The following is a 19,508-nucleotide window of genomic DNA, read 5'->3' as shown; positions in this document are numbered from 1 at the left end:
CACCTATGTGAAAAGTTGAGTAGTATCAAAGAAAAAATATTTAAAGCAGAGTAAGGAGATAGGAAATGATGGGGTGGGAGGTAGACTATTAAAGATGGGTTGAAACTTGAGCAGAGACCCCAAAGTAATGAGGACCTGAGCCCTGCAAACATCTGGGGAGAGTGCTTGACTGAAAATAGCAAGTTCAGCGGCCTCAGAAGAGCAGGCCTGCAGTGTTAGAGAAACAGCACAAAGGTCAATGTAACCTGCCTGATTTAAGTTGTAAAAGGATCACCCTCGCAGCTGGGTGAACAATAGATTGCAAACTTGTGTGTATTTCATTTCACATGTGCATGGGCTTATATGTAGAATTAATTCCCGGAAGTAGGATTTCTGGGTCACAGGGCAAATACATTTGTAATTTTCATGGATAAATTGTGAAATTTCCATCCAGTCTCCACTTCCACTAGCCATGCTCAAGACTCCTGTTTCTTCACAGCCTCACCAACACTTAGTAAAGTTTTGTAGAGGTGGGAATTTTCTTTAATAGCCAGAAGACCCAAAATCAAGATGTTGGTAAGGTTATTTTCCTTGGGAAGGCTCTAGGAGACATCCATGTCGTTGTCTTTTCTAATTTCCGCCTTCATTCCTCAGCTCTTGACCCCAGCCTCCCTATTCCAGTTCGGGAGCTTAACATCTTTCAACCCCTCTCTCCTCTGTCATCATATCTCCTGTCTGACCCCAGACCCTGCTGCTTTCCTCTTAGAAAGGTCCTTGTGATTACCTTATGCCCACCCGGTTAATTTGGGATAATCCCTCCATCTCAACATCCTGAATTCAGTCACGTCTGCAGAATCCCTTTTGCCATGTTAAGGTAACATTTGGAAAGAGGGGGTGTGGGGGACACAGACATTATTAGCCTACCACAGGGTGATTGCTAGTTGTCTGTGATAGAAAATGCAAATACTGGGGCTCCTGGGTGGTTCAGTCGGTTGGGCGTCTGACCTCGGCTCAGGTCATGATCTCAAGGTTTGTGAGTTTGAGCCCCACTTCGAGCTCTGTGCTGACAGCTCAGAGCCTGGAGCCTGCTTCGGATTCTGGGTCTCCCCCTCTCTCTGCCCCTCCCCTGTTCATGCTCTGTCTCTCTCTATCTCTCCATAATGAATAAACGTTAAAAAAAAAATTTTTTTTAAGAAAATGCAAATACTTTGGGGCCCCTGGGTGGTTCAGTCTGTTAAGCATATGACTCTTGGTTTTAGCTCAGGTCATGATCTCCCGATTTGTGAGGTCTAGCCCCAAGTTGGGCTCTGTGCTGACAGCACAGATCCTGCTTGGTATTCTCTCTCTCTCTCTCTCTCTCTCTCTCCCTCCCTCCCTCCCTCCCTCCCTCCCTCCCTCCCCACACACATGTGTTCTCTCTGTCTCAAAGTAAATGAACTTTAAAAATTTTTTTTTCATCTTTTAAAAAAAAAGGAAATGCAAATACTTTTCCTCCTTGTCCTTTGTCTTCTAACATTGCTTACGGTTTTGTGGTTGTTTTGCTTTTGCTTTTGCCATTTGGAGTTTATCCTGATAAATGGTGTAAATGCAAATATGTCTATTGTTTGTTTGTTTGTTTGTTTCCAGATAGCTATTTGGTTGTAGCAGCACCATTTACTGAAAAGTCCAACTTTTCCTACAAGTTAGTAAATGTTTGTATATAGTTTGATTTCTGGACTTTCTTTTTGGTCCAATTGTCTTTCTGTCTAAAAAGTACACATTCTTTTAAATTACTAAGGCTTTATAGTATAATACGTGGTATCTTTATAGTTATAATATCTGGTAGGGCTGGACATCTATCGGTGTCCCCATCTACCCCCCAACCCTCCCCCAACCATACACATGGCTATTCTTGTTCATGGTTTTCCTGCCTACTTTTATTATGTTTGTTCCATGTGAACTTTAGAGTCAGCTTCCCTGGTTTCAGGAGGAAAGAAAGGTCTTTTTAGTTTAATTGGAGTAAACTTTATGAGGTTGGACTATACCATCTTTAAATATGATATGTTTTTATATTCTTTAAGGTAACTTGTGTTCCTTCACTAGTATTTTAGCAATTCATTCGTATCAGTTTTTCACATTTCTGAGTTTATTCCCAGCTCTTTAATCTTTCTTTTCATTGGATATAATGGAAGAAAAGATCCTATTTATAATACTTTCTGATTACTTTTTATGCATGAAAGTTATGGTTAATACATTTATCCTATTAACTATAAGTTTTGTGTGTATATATACGTATGTGTGTGTATATATATATATGCTGCTACTTTATTGAATTAACTTCTTGTTTATAGTAGTTTGTAGTTAAGTCTCCTAGTTTTTCCCAGTATACAATTACATTGTCTTCAAACAGCGATAGTTAAAAGCTTCCTTTCTAATATTTATCCATTTCTTCTTTTCTTGCCTCTTCCTTTACACTGTTAAATAACAGTGGTGTGCATCTCTTATTCCTGACTTTATTAGGAAACACTCATGTTCCTTCATAAAGTATTTGCAGACTTTGGAGCTGACACACATACACACACATATGCACACATACACACACATCATATTAAAGAAATATACATCTGTTCCTCTTTTATTTAGGTTTTTTTTCCCATCAAGAATAGGAGTTGAATTTTGTCAAATGCTCATTTAGTTTGTATGGAGAGATAATATGGTTTCTATCTTCAGTTTATTAATATGGTATGTTAACTTTGCACATTTAAAAATACATTCTCAAATTTCCAAAATTAAATATGTTGTGATTCATACCTAATGTTTTATAATGCACTTTATTCACTGTTTCTCCCTTGGATGGCCTTTTATTATTACACAATGTTATGTTGCACATTTGTAACTCTTGCCACAAGTGGAACTTTCTCTTTGTTTAAAGGCACAATAAATAAAATAAAGCTGACAATTTGATCTGACCAGTGGGTGGAAGGTTCCCTTCTGGATCTGAGCTGACCTTTTCATGATCCCGTTTTATTATTATTTTTTATATTTGTCCTCAAATAATGATGGAAAGAGAAGGATTATGGTATGGGTGGCAGGAAGTAAAGTGTTTTAGTTAATCCTTCTGGATGGGTTCTAGTTAGTTTGAAGTTTCAAAGAAATACCGTAAATGAACATTGTTTTATATACTTTGTTCATCATTTTTGTCCTCAGAGAGCCCACTGCCTAGGGCAGCCGCTAGCTCCTTGTACCTGCTGAGTACTTGAGACGTGGCTAGTGATGTGTTGTAAGTGTAAAATACACACTGGTTTTGAAAATTTAGCATAAAAAATATAAAATATCTCAATAATTTTAAAACATTTTTTTAAAGTCTTTATTTATTTTTGAGAGAGACAGGGTGTGAGCAGGGGAGGGGCAGAGAGAGGGGGAGACACAGAATCTGAATCTCTGAGCTGTCAGCACAGAGTCTGACACAGGGCTTGAACCCACAGACTGTTAGACCATGACCTAAGCCAAAGTCAGACACTTAACCAACTGAGCCACACAGGTGCCGCTATAATATCTCAATAATTTTATATGTTGAAATAATATTTTGGATATATTAGGATAGATAAAATGTCAGTAAGATTAATTTCACCTATTTCTTTTCACTTTTTATTTTTTATTTTTTTTTTTAATTTTTTTTTTTCAACGTTTATTTATTTTTGGGACAGAGAGAGACAGAGCATGAACGGGGGAGGGGCAGAGAGAGAGGGAGACACAGAATCGGAAACAGGCTCCAGGCTCTGAGCCATCAGCCCAGAGCCTGACGCGGGGCTCAAACTCACGGACCGCGAGATCGTGACCTGGCTGAAGTCGGACGCTTAACCGACTGCGCCACCCAGGCGCCCCTCTTTTCACTTTTTAATGTAACTACTAGCAAATTTTATTTTATTTTACCCTTTTTAAAAGTTTATTTATTTATTTATTTTGAGAAAGAGAGTGTGTGCATATGCACACACTTGCAAGTGGGGGTATGGATAGAGAGAGAGAGAGAGAAGGAGAGAGAGAGAGAGAGAGAGAGAGAGAGAGGGAGGGATCCCAAGCAGGCTCCACATCCAGCACAGAGCCTGATGCAGGTCCAATCCCACAAACCATGAGATCATGACTTGAGCTGAAATCAAGAGCTGGACACCCAAAATGAGCCACCTAGGCTCCCCACTACTAGCTAATCTTAAATTACATATGCAGCTTACATTATATTTTTAATGGACATCACTGGTCTAGAGGTAGTAGGTATGTGTGAACTTATAAATACTACAATGGTTTTCATAATTTAAAAAGATGAAAGTAAATAAACTACGCTTATATATACTCCCTTTTCTCCTTGTTTCTCCTTATAGGAATAAACTTGGATGATAATATAATCTAATCATACTCCGTTACAATGGGTTACCTCCTCTGTGATTTTTTTTATTGAACTGTTTCTAAGAGAATGCAGTTTCTTCATTACGCCCTTGACATTTCCACATAAGTTAAAGGTAACAGGCATCTTGTGTTTTGGCATAGCAGCACTCAAGAGCTCACGTGAATATAGAAGGGAGTTAGTTTGGAGGTCCAAGTTTCTAACTTTTCTTTATCCTACATAAATTGTAATAGAAGTTTCCTAGTTCAAAATAAAATTTGCTTCTGCATTTCTGTCATCTTTCCCGCCATTACCCCAAAACAACAGTTCCCACCCCTTAGTTCTCTGTAGGTAGAGCCAACGTTCTGCATCTTTTAGTTCTGTCTTGTGGCAATAGCCTGAGTGTTTTGAGGACTTCATTTCTTAACTCTTATATTCTTCAAAAATCAAAACAATTACTCCTAAAACGTTTTTTTAAATCCTGGCTTTGTCGCGTTTTTTAGGAAAATCATATCACAGAAGATATTGGAATATCAACTTGGAAGGAACAGACTTTTCTCTCCCATGGTGCCTTATTAGCAAAGAGCTGCCAGGCTGCAATGGAATTAGCAAAGCATGATGCTGACGTTCAGGATATGGCATTTCAGTATGGGAAGCACATGGCCATGAGTCATAAGGTATTTGCACATTTTTTCTTTTTCCAGTGCTTAAATAGCTAAAATGATACATAAGAAACCTCCTGCCATTTAATAAGCTGCTTTTATATCTCAAAAAAAAAAATGTTTATTGTGTGTTTAAAATCTGTCAGTCATAGATGGTGATTGTTATGTAATATAAACAGTGTGAGTGGTGAATACTGTGTAATTTTGATAGAAAGCTACAGCTGACTTAAACCATATTTGTGATGTTTGTCTTTTCTTACCACCTGAAAGGGTTCTTGAGAGAACTCTTACAAATTATTAAATAACCTGTAATGTTGCCCTTTACAGAATGGGAGATCATTTGCGTTTTTGTTACAGTTCCCTTAAAGTTCCCTTATGTAAAACAAATTGTGGAAATTTAATGAAATTTAAAAATATACTGAGTAAAATCGAAAGCCTTAATTCTAATACTTGGTCCTTTTGAATGGGCATACTGAAATATAAAAAGTCTTGAGGTTAGCTGTTATATTGTTGCCTCTGTACATATGTAACTTAAAGATTCCATTTAATATATATTTCTTAGATGTTACTTAAATAGCTCATAAGAGAGGAGAAAATAGATATATACGTTATATATATACATGCATGTATATATATATGTATGTAATATCTCCAGATGAGTTTTTATATATTTTATTAAATCTTAAATTTTATTAAACAATTATGTTCATTAAAACTTTATTTAAATTCTTGTTTTTTGGGGAGCCTGGGTGGCTCAGTCAGTTAAGTGTCTGACTTCAGCTCAGGTCACGATCTCGCAGTCCGTGAGTTCGAGTCCCACGTCGCACTCTGGGCTGATGGCTCAGAGCCTGGAGCCTGCTTCCGATTCTGTGTCTCCCTCTCTCTCTGCCCCTCCCCCATTCATGCTCTGTCTCTCTCTGTCTCAAAAATAAATAAAAACATTAAAAAAATTTTTTAAAAATTCTTGTTTTTAATTTAAAGAGTAAAAGCAAAGTCTGCTGCCAAATAGAAAAGGAGTATGTCAGGAAAAAATTATCTTAAAGAATTTTAAAGATTGCTGTTAATCATATGAACTGTTCTTTTGCTTAGTAAAGTTCATCTAAAAGCTGTATTCCTTAAGCTTCATTTTCCCTGCATTAACTAGTGCTTTCTGAAAGGACTAAAACATAGTAGTGTGTATGCATCTTACTGATTTAACTCTTTTGACTACTCCTCCTAGATAAATTCTGACCTCCAGCCTTTTATTAAGGAAAAGACCAGTGACTCCATAACTTTTAATCTCAACTCAGCTCCTGTGGTCTTACATCAGGAGTTTCTTGGAAGAGACTTGTGGATTAAGCAGATCAGAGAGGTAAAATGAAATTATTCCTATTTTGGGCATCAGTAGAGTAGTATTTAGTTGATTTTAGAATATAATTCGTATTTCATGATGATCTAAGATTATAGAACAGCCATATAAGAGCATTTTCATATAACAGGTAAAATTCTTTGTAATCCACATTTTTAAAAGGCAAATGTTAGTTAAAACTTAGAGATTGAACTGCTGTTAGTTCTTAGAATACTGCAACACAAAACTAGTGCCTGTGGTGGATGCTAATTAACTCAGATAATTTTTTTTTTTTCTAAAGGCTTTCAAAAATTGGGCTATGGTAATAGCACCACCCTTTAACTGACGGCAATTTCCCATCTGCAGACTCTAGCACAAGCTGCAGAATTCCAGAAGCTCCGTCTGTCAGCTCATTGGGTTATTTTAAAACAAACTTGGACCCTGAATACTCAGATTCTGAGGTATTACCAAAGGAAAAAAAAAAAGCATGGTGAAGTGGGAGGGGTACAGAGGCTTAAATTGGGTGAATTTCTTACTTTTTTGCAGGAAAGAAGGTATAAAAGATGAAAGGGAACTTTTTTGCTTTTCTTTTAATCCAAAAACTCTGGAATGATAAATTCTTGCCCTTTTACCCAAAGCCTCATTGAATTTATTTAACTTTGTGGTTCTAATCGATTGGGTTAATGTGAGACAAGAGAAAGTAGGCAGAGCTGAGGGCAGGGACAGCTGCCATACTTAAAGCAAAGAGAGCCTAAGTCATATCTGCATTTGGAATGGTAAGATTTTCCCTCTCTTAACCCTCTTCCCTCACTGGCTTTCAAAATGCCATCAGCCAGCTTCACATCCCTCATATTCACCTGATAGAAGATGAGAGGATTCCTTTTTGGGCAAGAAAATATAAAAATATGAAAGCAGAATTTTTATAAATTAGAAGAACAGAAGATACAAATGAGAAAATCTCCCAGAAAGTTGAACAGAAAGTCAATAGAAGATAGAAAAGATGAGAAAATTTTGAGAACCAATTCAACAGATCCTATATACTCTTAGGAGTCCCGAAGAGAGAAAACTGAAAATGGAGTTAAGAAAATTAACAGCAACAAAAACTTGTAAAGAGAGGCGCCTGGGCGGCTTAGTCAGGCGTTCAACTCTTGGTTTTGGCTCAGGTCATGGTCTCACAGTTCGTGGGTTGAAACCCTGTGTCAGGCTCTGCGCTGGCAGTGCAGCCTGCTTGGGATTCTTTCTCTCTCCCTGTCTCTCTCTCTAAAAATAAATAAACTTTAAAAAAAAAAATTGTAAAGAAAAGAAAAATCCTGAGAATTGAAGGACCTAAGTTTCCAAGTTGAAATGGGACTCTAAATAATCACATCATTATCACATCTTGAAACAATGGGGATAAAAAGAGACCCTAATACTTCCAGGAAGAGAAAGAAAAACCTACATACAAAGGATCGAGACTCAGAAAGGCCTCTCAGTAGTGGCATTGAAAGCTTCAGGACAATGGACTAACATCTTCAACATTCAAAGAGAAAATTGTTGCCAACTTAGACTTTTGTGACTGTCACATTATCAAGTGTGATGTTAAATAAAGACAATTTAAAATGGAAACACAAGGTCTCAAAAAACTGACTTCCCAAGCATCTTTTCTCAAGGGATGTATTTCAGGTGCTGTGTTTTATTAAGATAAAGAAGTAACCAAGAGAGAGAAAGACATGGAATCTAGGAACTAGGGGATCAGACATAGGCATGAGGCAGTGGGAATTCCAGGGATAGCATGAAAGGAAGCATAATAAACAATAATAATGCCAACAATAAGAGCACTTACAATGTGTCAAGCACTCTTCTAATGAGGAAACTGAGGCACAGAGAAATTAGCTTGTGCAGAATCACACAGCTAGCAAGCAGTAGATCCAGGATTTAAACCCAGGCAGCCTGGCTCCAGGGCCCACATCCTTAAGTTATAAGTAACATGCTACACTTTCTCATCCAAGCAAGTCCTAGGCTGGTGGCTATGTATCCAGTCCAGATTGGGACAAGAGGACAGAGATCTCCAGGAGAAATTTCTTTAAGGAAATCAGTGGAACTAATATACTTGACAATATTGAGAATTTAAAGACAAATTAATGATAGATGCATAGAAAACTAAGTGTTCCAGTTACTGTTGCTGCATAACAAATTACCCCCAAAACTTAGCTGCTTAAAATAACCATGTGATTATGTTCATGTTTATTAAACATTTTGTGAGTCAGGAATTTGGACAGAGCACAGAGATGACTGCTCCATGACACGTGGGGCCTCAACTGAAATGACCCAGATGCTGGAGATGACTCAGCAGTGCTGGGCACTGGAATCATCTAGAGACTCAACTCATGCCAGGCTGCTAGACTAGGATGTCAGACCATATTACTGACCAACCAGAGTGCATACACGTGGTTCCTCCATTTAACTTGGCTTCCTTGCAACATGGCAGCCTGAGAATAGTCAGAGTTCTTACTTTCCAGTTCAGAGCTCCAAACACAAGTGTTCCAGCAAACAAGGCAGAGATTGCATCTTCTTTTATGACCAGCCTCAGAAGTCACACACACAGTCATTTACATAGTCTCTTAAAAATTTTATATAGTTTGTTATAGTAATTCCACTTCTAATAATCTTTCCTCAAAAAATATCAGATGTGAACAAAGACTTACATATTAGAATATGCACTAAAATTCTAATTCTAAAAGGAAAAAAGTGAAAGTTGATTCATTTAAAAATAGTAAAAAGAATTAAATGAAGTATAGTACAATGAATATCCTACATCTATTCAATATTGTATTACTGGGGTGTATTTGTGTGTTTTTTGACAGCTGAACCAAAAATATATATACAGATGGTGTTAGTAGCTCTAATTGGGTTACATTAGAATACATTGCAGATTTACATTTTGGTTGAAAAGATCCAGCTAAATATGTTGAATGGAAGCTACCAACTCTCCCTGGGCTATTTACATATATTCATATATATATATATATATATATATATATATATATATATATGTAGCAGAGATCGGAATTTTAAAGAAGCTTCACAGAAGAGGGACATATTTAACTTTTAGTTTCTTTGCAAGCATACAAAGTCGTAAATGTAGACAACATGAGAATCCAGGATTTCCTAAACAGCTGGTGAAATACTCCCAAATCATTGTCTCCAACTTGACTTTACATTTTCAAAGGGATATCCTTTCCAAATAGCCAGTGCCTTAGCCAGTAACTCAAATAAATAAAATATATCTTGTCCAGAGGTCAGTAAATCCTGCCAGGATGATGGCTGTGAGCAGGTGACATCCTGTCCTTCAGCCTAGGTTCCCTGTGATGCTATCTAGATCTTTATCCTTCAAGAAAGACTGGCAGTCTATTGCCCATCTCAAGGACCTGCCAGGCTGCTGTGGTTTGCTCCAAGTGACTTCAGACCCTTCTCCATGTTCGAGTTATGTACAGGATCACTGGTGAAGAGATTAATTCATCTGAAACAATTAGGAAATAAGAAGTTAGTTTTTGTCATGCAAGGGGATACATTCCTCAGGTTAAAGACTCCTTGGTTGAGTTTATTTTAATCTTCTAAATTATAATATTCATGTTTATATAAAGCTCTATAAGATAACAATCTTGTTCTGTGAATGCCTCCTACACAGAGTTAGGGGACAAAATTAGCATAATACTCAAGAGAGACATTCTATCCTAAATCTCAAGGAGGTTGCTTATTAATCCTGAAATTAGTTCTAGTACTCTCTTCACAGTTTTTCATGATTATTTGCCTCCACTGCATTTTTTGTGATCCTTTCCTCCCCAGGTTTTTTTTTTTTTAATTTTTTTAACCTTTATTCATTTTTGAGAGACAGAGTGTGAGTCGGGGAGGGGCAGAGAAAGAGGGAGACACAGAATCTGAAGCAGGCTCCAGGCTCCAAAGCAGGGCTCGAACTCACTGATGGCGAGATCATGACCTGAGCCGAAGCCAAACACTTTACCAAATAAGCCACCCAGGGGCCCCTCCTCCCCAAGTTTTGAATTTTATTTCAAGATCCCTAAGGATAACAGTGAATTCATCTGCCATAGTGAATTACTTGAAATAGTCATCCAGTTAGTATTTGTCAAAAAGTATGTGTTGTATGGTCTTCACAGAGTTAGGCTATTTGATGGCAGCCCTGTATTGTTAAATAGAAAAAGTCAAGTTGGTATAGCAGAAATGGCCCATAGGTGAAGGTTTTGGAAGACCTGGATTCTATTTGGACTCTGCTAGCATCTGTATAAACTTAATCACATTCTTTCATGTCCTTATTATTATTTAACGTCAAAGGATGCTGTTGAACTAGATCATTCCTGAGGTCCCTTTCAGCTCTCAAATAAATCTAAGAAATAGGTCTCTTAGGCAAGAGATGCATTATAAGAAAAATATTAATCTCTATTAGAAGCTTAATACTAGTTTTGACACTGAGAAATAGAAAAGTCTTGCTCCCAATGATGGAAGTCACCTATGATTTCTTAACATCACATGTAAAATTACTTCCCTGCTGTACTCAGACAGGTTTGTGTCCCATCTACCCTTTTGATTTCCTGCTTGGGGAGAGTGAGAATTAATGACTAGACAGAGCAGTGAAGAAGAGATCACATACCCCTTAGTGCCTATTCAATATCATTGTAAAGCCAGGAAGAAGAAACTTCTGGAATTTTTTGTATCAGGCCCTGCTACCTCCTCTTCAACTCCCAAAGTCTTAAGATTAGGTAGCTGTCATCCATCACACCCATAGGCAGACAGGTGCACACACACACACACATACACACACACACACACACACACACACACACACCACGCACACATACCTTTTATAAGAGGCGGTTAAAAGCACCAGGCCAGATCTGAAACGGCTGAAAAATATTTGTTGAGCAATGTTTCCATACTAAATTCTACCTTAATTTTAAATTTAAATTTATAGCTGCTGAAAAATAATGATCAGGTAAAAATACTGAGTGAATGGGTGATTCACCCTAGGGAGGTGAAGTCATTACTCAGTTATCATTTTGATCCCTAATAAAAGAAAGTAGAACCCTTCAGAGAACAACAGAGCTCTGACTCTCTGGGGGAGTCCAGAGGCCATTGCAGGTCAGCAAGCTTTATTTTTAATGATCTTTCTAGTTTTCTGCTGCCATTATAAGACACTGAAGAGATAGGAATTATGATTGTATTTTCCTGGCTATTTCTGAAAGTACTGAAATGTCACTTAGGCTTGTGACATTCTGACACTGTCATAACCAGCCATAAACTATTTAAGTGAACTACATTTTACCAATGCTAAGCTACAACTCACTTATCTGTAGGTATCCTACTATTACTACTTATTCAAAATGTGAAGCAAAAATTGCTAGTCAAGGCTGGTGTACATGAACATAACACATGTATATTCTTAAACAAAAGAGACAATGCACATTCAGAGACTCTTCCTTAATGCTACCTGATATTCTCTAATTGCTTAACTTAGAGTTGTTTCAAAAGGAATAATAATGACATCCTCTACTGCAGAGGGTGTACAATGTAGGCATTTGAAAGGACTGTATATGAGACCACAAAGACTCTGCAATGGCTCTAGATATCTCCTGAATTACAATATGTCTTAAGTTTTTCTGCTAGACTTCAGGAAAAACAAAGGGCTTGACTACAAGAGATACATCAGTATGTTGCCTAAAGGTCTATTGCCTTATAAAGAGGAGATAAGAAAAAGCGTACAAATAGTTTGTGTAATGATGGGAATAGTGTAGTATCGTCATTTAGAGAGCACAGAGGAAAGTCAAGAAAGGATTTGTAAAATAAGTGATCTCTGAGAGGGTCCTTGAAGAAGAAGATCTTAACAGCAAAGGTGGGAATGAGAGGCTTTCTAGGCAACAGAAGCCATAAAAAAGAGATGTAGATGGGCAAGTGCATTGTATTCAAAAAAAATAAAAGTATTATAGTTTGGCTTAAATGTGAAAAATATAAGATAGTAAGAGATAGGGAAAGAATTGCTCCAAAATAGTACACAATGCCTATATTTAAAGGCTTTGGTTCAAACAAAAACATGTACGTGAATATTCAGATTAGCAATGTTTACAATAACCAAGAAGTGGAAACAGCCTAGGTCCATCAAATGATGAATGGATAAACAAAATGGAGTATGTCCATACAATGGCATAGTATCTAGTGGTAAAAAGGCATGAAGTATTATGTGCTACAACATGACAAAAATGTTCTGAAACTAGATAGAGGTGATGGGTGTACGACATTCTGAATGTGCTAAAGTGCCCCTGAATTAAATATACTCTTTAAAATAGTTAAAATGATGCAATTTTTGTTATATGAATTTTTACTTCAATTGAAAAAAAAAAAAGACTGTGGATGTTTGCTTGCAGAAAATGAACTTTATTCAGGTCACGGAGCAGACATTGACAGTTTTTGAACCACATAGTACCAAGGTCTGAAATGTTTTAGGGAGGTATGTCTGGCTATATCATATAGGATGAAAGGAGCAAGGAGATACTAGAGAGAAAGAGATGAGTTAGGAAGTTTTGGGGAACCTGTTTATCCACGCAGGGGAGAAATCCCAGTCAGAGCATTGGCAACAAGAATGGGAAGGTAAGGAGGTTAGGTGTAAAACTCACTTCAGAGAGGAGCTCCTGGCTGGCTCAGTCAGGAGAGTGTACATCTCTTGATCTTACGGTTGTGAGTTCAAGCCCCATGTTGGGTATAGAGATTACTTACAGTAAAATTTTTTTTTAAAAAACTCATTTCAGAGGCACCTGGGTAGCTCAGTCAGTTAAGCGTCCAACTTCGGCTCAGGTCATGATCTCACAGTTCATGAGTTCAATCCCTGCGTCAGGCTCTGTGCTAACAGCCCAGAGCCTGGAGCCTGCATTGGATTCTGTGTCTCCCTCACTCTCTGCCCCTCCCCCACACTCTCTCTCTCTCTCTCTCTCTCTCTCTCTGTCTCTCAAAAATAAACATTAATTTTTTTTTAACTCATTTCAGAGAGAAAATGTATAGGGCCTGAAGACTAATATGATAGGGAGAAGCTGGCAGGTGTGTACTGGGGAGGGGCAGTCAGAGGCCATGATTTTGAACTTGGATTAGAGGAAGAATCGTGCCATTAATATTAATAGGCAAGTTAAGTGAAAAAAGTGGTATAAATTTGGTTTTTGACATCATGAGCTTGAGGTGCGCCATCAAGATTGGTGACCATCATCTTGGAACCTGGCCACTGGAGGAAACAACTCAGTTCCATTTTCAGCCTTTTTTATTTACTCATGGCCTTTCTGCAATCTGGGTAGATTTTGTGTGTGTGTGCAATTTTAAATTTCATGTCTCTTCCAGATTCCAAGGGAGCACAGCAAGAAAAAAAGATTGACAAGACTTCTGAATAAAGAGAAATTTGTTATGTAGATAATACAAGCCCCTCCTCTTTTTTTAACTGGACACCATAGCCATCTACGCACCTATCTGTTGCTTCCTCTTTTCCCAGTTAACCAAAGGAAGAGAATACAAGAAATCTCATCCGGGGACATTCACATTTCTCTCCAAAATTTAGCTTTCCTAGGTGAAAGAGATGGTAACATCAGGTACCTGAGAAATCTAGTTCTAAATGGTATTGATTTCCTTACAGATGCCTTTGTGCTATCTTATTAATAGACAAGAATGATCAAAATAACAAAGAGGCCTGCCCTGTTTCTTTCTTTGTAACTGGAAAGTTGGGTTTATACAAGCCCTGCTTCTCCTACCAAACCAAAAATCAACTGCTTCAACTTTGGGGCTAGCAGATCTAATAGATTTCTGATTTGTAAGCTTTCTAAATCCTCATACAGTCTACCCATACCGTTGCAGGATGACGATGGGGGTCCTACCCTTCCTCTCTTCCTCTGTTCCCCAATAAGCCTTTTCACATATATACTAAACTCTACCTCTTTGTACCAATACAGGTGTACAGAGAGTTTATTTTCAATAAAACCTGTCTTCTCTAAAGGAACCAAATCATATTCCTGCCAGTGCCAAGGCAAGAGACCTTTAAAATGTCATTTTTTTTCACAGCCACCAATGTAATCTTTTATTCACACAAGGATTATTAATGGGTGATGGCTTAAACCAATTGGATGGATGGTTAGAAGAGAACTGCATATTCACATGGATTCAAAGTACCCCAGAGATTACTCATTAAATACAAAGGGAAGCAGTGAACAAACTTAGTTTCACCAATAATGACACAAACTGTATCATTATTGTATGACTCCTGATATAATAGAGAAGTATGCAGCATCATTTATGTAGTTGTGTTGCCAAAAAAAATTTTTTTTAATTTTAATCTAATCATGAGGAAACAATCAGACAAATCCAGGATAAGGGACATTCTCCAGGGCAACTGACCTGGACTCTTAAAAAATGTCACTATTATGAAAGAAAAGGTGTGGTATGGGGACACTTGTAGATTAGAAGAGACTTAAAATCCATGACATCCAAAGAGAATGCATGATTTTTAATTTGATCTTGGAACAAACCGTTCTAAACAACACCATTGGTTGAACTGGAAACCTTTGAATATGGACTTCTTAACCACTTTAAGAAACATTAAACTTGTTGGATGTAATAACGGTTTGTTGGTTTTGTAGGAGAACATTGTTGTTGCCGAAGTATTCAGGGATGAGACAGGATGTCTATAACTTACTCTCAAATAATCAGCAAATGATTGTCCAAAGAGAAAGCAAAGAGGACAAAATGTTAGCAATTGGTTAATGTAGTGGAGAGCAGATGGGTGTTCATGATGTTTTTTACACTAAAAAGTTTGAGGAGGAAAAAAAAAAAGTTTGAGGAGGAAGGTAGTTTTCCTTGAAGTTTTAAAAAGAGAATTTCTTTAAAAACGACTGTTGTTCCCAAATATAGCTGCTAGCATTCAGGAAGAATAACATGATAAGTAGAGGTGATCAGTCTCTAACAATTTCTGGACTCCCTGCTGTGGAATATTAGTTTTCTACTTTTAGAAAAAGGTTTCTCCATATCCAGCTTTCAAGTCCAGATAACAGTAGTTGAAAATTGGAAACAGTTCATTTATGTCATCCAATCCTTCTTTGTTACCTGACTTATAAGAAAGCCATTTGTTTCTTAAAGTAAAAGACCACATTGTACATCCATTACTTACCAACAGGGGATCTATCTGCCTTTGGTCTGCAGAGACTGGTATATAAACCTTTGGAATTAATCCCTCTGTGCATCCTCTCGCTCAGAATACTGGCTTTTTTTTTTTTTTTTTTTTTTGTGCTTTTGTACAGAATATTGTTTTACAGTGCTCACTATAGCTGTCTGAGGAGGCCTCTGGTGTCATGAGCACTGGCACACTATCTTGTCTGTTTTCACTTTTTTTTTTTTTAAGATAAAACAAGGTTCAAACCACACATTCTCTGTGAACTGCTAAAGACTGGGAAAAATTACTTTCTTTTCTCATGACCTGGATTGACAAGAAGCACACCTACAGGAGGCAAAAAGATGAGTGAATCCCTTTTAAAGACCGTAGTAATGAAGCCCTCAGAGAATTGCCGTGTATGGTAGAATTTACAGTGGCTTCTGGAGATGAACAGTGTGGCAGGAAGAGGTTCAGGACTGCTGGCTGTTGAAATACAGTCTGGAATTTATTTTATATCAGCCTATTTTGGGCCCCAGTGAGAAAGTTATTTTAATAATATCTTGCTCTGCTACAAATATACATGATAAGTGGCAGATGTCAGAAAAAGAGGGGAAAGTTCTAGCACTCCATTCTCCTTGAGACTTAAGGAGTTTTTATAGTTGTTCTTTTTTAGCCTTTGAAGTAAACACGAATGCATACAGGAGCATAAATTGAAAAGGACGTTAGACATGGTCCAAACCAGTGATCTTCAAATGAGTCAGAAACTCAGGACCAGAGTACTGAGGATGTGCATTTTTAACAAACTAGTCAGGTGATTCCAACAGCCAGTGCAGCGTTTGTGAGAGCCCAACATTTGGGAACATGTGGTCCAGTCCAGTACTTACCTTACAAATAAGAAAATGAAGACCCAAAATTTTTGAATTTCAAAATTATTAGACATATTCATGTATCGTGTGCTAAAAACCATATTTTCTGACACCCAGTACACACCTCTTCCCAGGAGGTCACAGTGCTTTTTGGAGTGGTCACCGTTAAGATACTAGGGCACTTGCAGGGCATCTGGGTGGTTCAGCTGGCTAAGTGTCTGACTTCAGCTAAGGTTATGATCTCACAGTCCCACGAATTCAAGCCCCGTGTCAGGCTCTATGCTGACAGCTCAGAACCTGGAGCCTGCTTCGGATTCTGTATCTCCCTCTCTCTCTGTCCCTCACTCACTCACTCTCTCTCTCTCTCTCTCTCTCTCTCTCAAAAATAAAATAAAAACATTAAAAATTTTTAAATAAAATAAAATATATTAGGCCACTTGCTTTCCTCCATAGACAAGGCCTACTTAACACCGTAAGCTTTGAGGTATGCATCTTGGATTGTCCTGAGGTTTCCATTCCAGGCGCTTTTCAGTTCAACACACTGCTTTCAATGTTGAGGCACGTTTTGGTTTTTTTTTTAATGTGTATATATTTTTGTGAGAGAGAGAGAGACAGAGTGCAAGTGGGGGAGGGACAGAGGAAGAGAGGGAGGCACAGAATCTGAAGCAGACTACAGACTCTGAGCTGTCAGCACAGAGCCCAAAGCGGGGCTTGAACTCCAGAACGGCGAGATCATGACCTAGGCCGAAGTCAAGATGCTTAACCGACTGAGCCACACAGGTGCCCCTCAGGTTGAGATGCTTAAATTACACTAAATCGCTATGTCTGTGGGAAGGCTACTAGATCATTCTTCTCTGTTCTATCCTTTTGTTGTTTGATTTTCATGAATTCTTTGCATTTATTTTCTAGATTCCCCTTCTAGGTATACTTATAAATAGAAGTTGAGCATTAAAATGAAAATACGGGTAAAAATTAGTTGCCAAACATCAGCTGATGGTTCCATATTAACTACATACTGGTGCTGTGAATCGAAACACCCAGCTTTTCTAGAAATAGAAGTGGGTATAATGAACTTTGCTTCTTAGGTTTCCTAAATAGACCGTACATAACCAACACATATAAAGAAAAAAGCATTTATCCACGTATGCATCCATTCACCAGATATTATTGGCCACATGTGCTCTATACTAGTACTGATCTAAACATGGAATACAGTTGTGAGCAGGAGAGAACTTTGCTGTCCTCTCATAGAACCTAAGTTCTAGAGGGAGATTGTATGTGAAGCCTAACCAAAACAAGACTATGTAACCCCTGGAATAGAAGCTCCACGAGGGCAGAGATTTTTATCTGTTCTGTTCATGGCTTCCTCTCCAGTGCAGTGCCCGACACATAGTAGGCACACAATGGATAATTATTTAGTGAATGAGCCATCAGGTGAAAGAGAAACTATAGCCTCTCCCAAATTAACTATTTTGCAAAAAGAAATAGAATAGGTAAAGTGTAATGAGAAATGTTACTTGTATAGGGGATTAAATCTCATTTCCATCAGTTTCTAATGTGCTGTGTTTTCATAAGCTCTAAAAGCATCTTGTGAAAAAAAAAAAGTGTATTAGAATGTGTACTCTTAGGTGCGTATATGACCTACGTAGATACTAACACACAGCAACAGCTAGAAATACATATTGTAAATCCTATAAAGACTTAAATATTTATAATATTTATCTTATCAGAAAACTGGTGCTTTCTGTACAAGCTTACTAAGCAGTCCAGGATGAAGTGGTTTCACAGAGCTGAAATGTTTGTTGTAATAAAATAAAAAGGACATTCAGGTGAGCCACATATCAACAGCTAACGCCTATTCAGGTTGTAAATGGCTGCAGTAATCGTGCCGTCATTTTATGTAGCCTTCTGATCTCCCAGCTCTCAAACCATTTAGGAGCTGATCCTGAACAGATATGGATTACATACATGGCGTTCCTGTGCTGCCATCCCCAGCAGAGTGTATCTTTCCTGGCTCAAAGAGTGGTAACCAAGCCAGGAATACACCATGAAATGACAGAGTTTGAAGGTAACTTGTGATTGATAAAGCCCAAGGACTTCAAAATAATAGAATTCTCTAAGATGGTTTATAATCAAAGTATGAGAAAAATGGTTGTACAGAAATTTCTGATAGGATCACTATAATGTTATCTGTAACCAGCGTTATGGTCACTCTTCCTATGTAAGGAAATGGCTGTTGATTTTTCTTTCTTTCTTTTTTTTTTTTTTTTTTTTTTAATGAGACAAACTGAAAAGCGGCTCACTACTTTCAAAAGGAAAAGTCCACCCTAAGTCATCGTAAATTGTATCATTTCTCTGCACTTTACCTTGCAATCTCAAGATACAGAAGCTCCTCGGCTTTCTAACTTCCAACAAATACCACTTTTAACACTTGTAACGTACTCTTTTTGTGAAACACTGAAAGATAAGAATATTGAAAGACACAGAATGATGAGCCGGTTGGAATAGGAACACAACTGAAAGTATTGAGAAAATGGCAAATTTGTTGCAGGAATGGGTTGTTTGACAAGAGGAACAATTCTGTGGAGCTCCCACAGTTTGTGCATCATTTGAAAAGTACCATACTTGAGCCATCTATACTAATCAGCAAGAGGCATGAAAAAGGGTGAACAATTGAAAAGGTGGAAAGCATGTGACCATAGGATCAGCCTCGGTGTCAGAGATCTCTTAACCTAAAATGAATTCAAGGGACAGCTGGAAGTTTGAGAATTTAAAGACTAAGGAAAACTGTGAAATGCTGCTGCTGAAATTGTGGTCACAAGCTATGGATTGTTCCTTGGATCAAGGCCGGTTGATATTTGCGCAGTAACAAAATTTAGTAGCTGGGTCATGAGTGCCCTGGACAGACGTGCTCAAGGGTTCTCTGTAAACCATAGATGTTACGGTGGAGAAAGAGGGATTTTCAACATAGGCAAAACATTTGGGGAGAATATGTCCATGGAAACACAAGTAAATGTAAAATGTCTGAGCAGAAAGAAGAAACCTAGTTTCTAAATTTCTGCAAGAACTGACTCCTATTCCTTATGATCTAATGCATCTCAGGACTACATTCTGACTCTACTTAGTTCATCCCTAAAAAATTTCAAGAGCA

General features: G+C 37.8%; 1 protein-coding gene across 1 annotated transcript in view; it reads left to right on the top strand.

The window, feature by feature from the left end:
- The window catches only part of PDSS2 (decaprenyl diphosphate synthase subunit 2), a 263,366-nt gene that overhangs the window by 215,507 nt on the left and 28,351 nt on the right, over nt 1–19,508 (top strand). Inside the window, exons 5-6 of the mRNA XM_043592048.1 lie at nt 4,840–5,013; nt 6,218–6,349. Coding sequence (XP_043447983.1) covers nt 4,840–5,013; nt 6,218–6,349 — 306 coding nt within the window. The remainder of the gene's footprint in view (nt 1–4,839; nt 5,014–6,217; nt 6,350–19,508) is intronic.

This window comes from Prionailurus bengalensis, chromosome B2, assembly GCF_016509475.1.
Source record: "Prionailurus bengalensis isolate Pbe53 chromosome B2, Fcat_Pben_1.1_paternal_pri, whole genome shotgun sequence".
NCBI lineage: Eukaryota > Metazoa > Chordata > Mammalia > Carnivora > Felidae > Prionailurus > Prionailurus bengalensis.
This window is presented reverse-complemented; position numbering and strand designations above follow the sequence as displayed.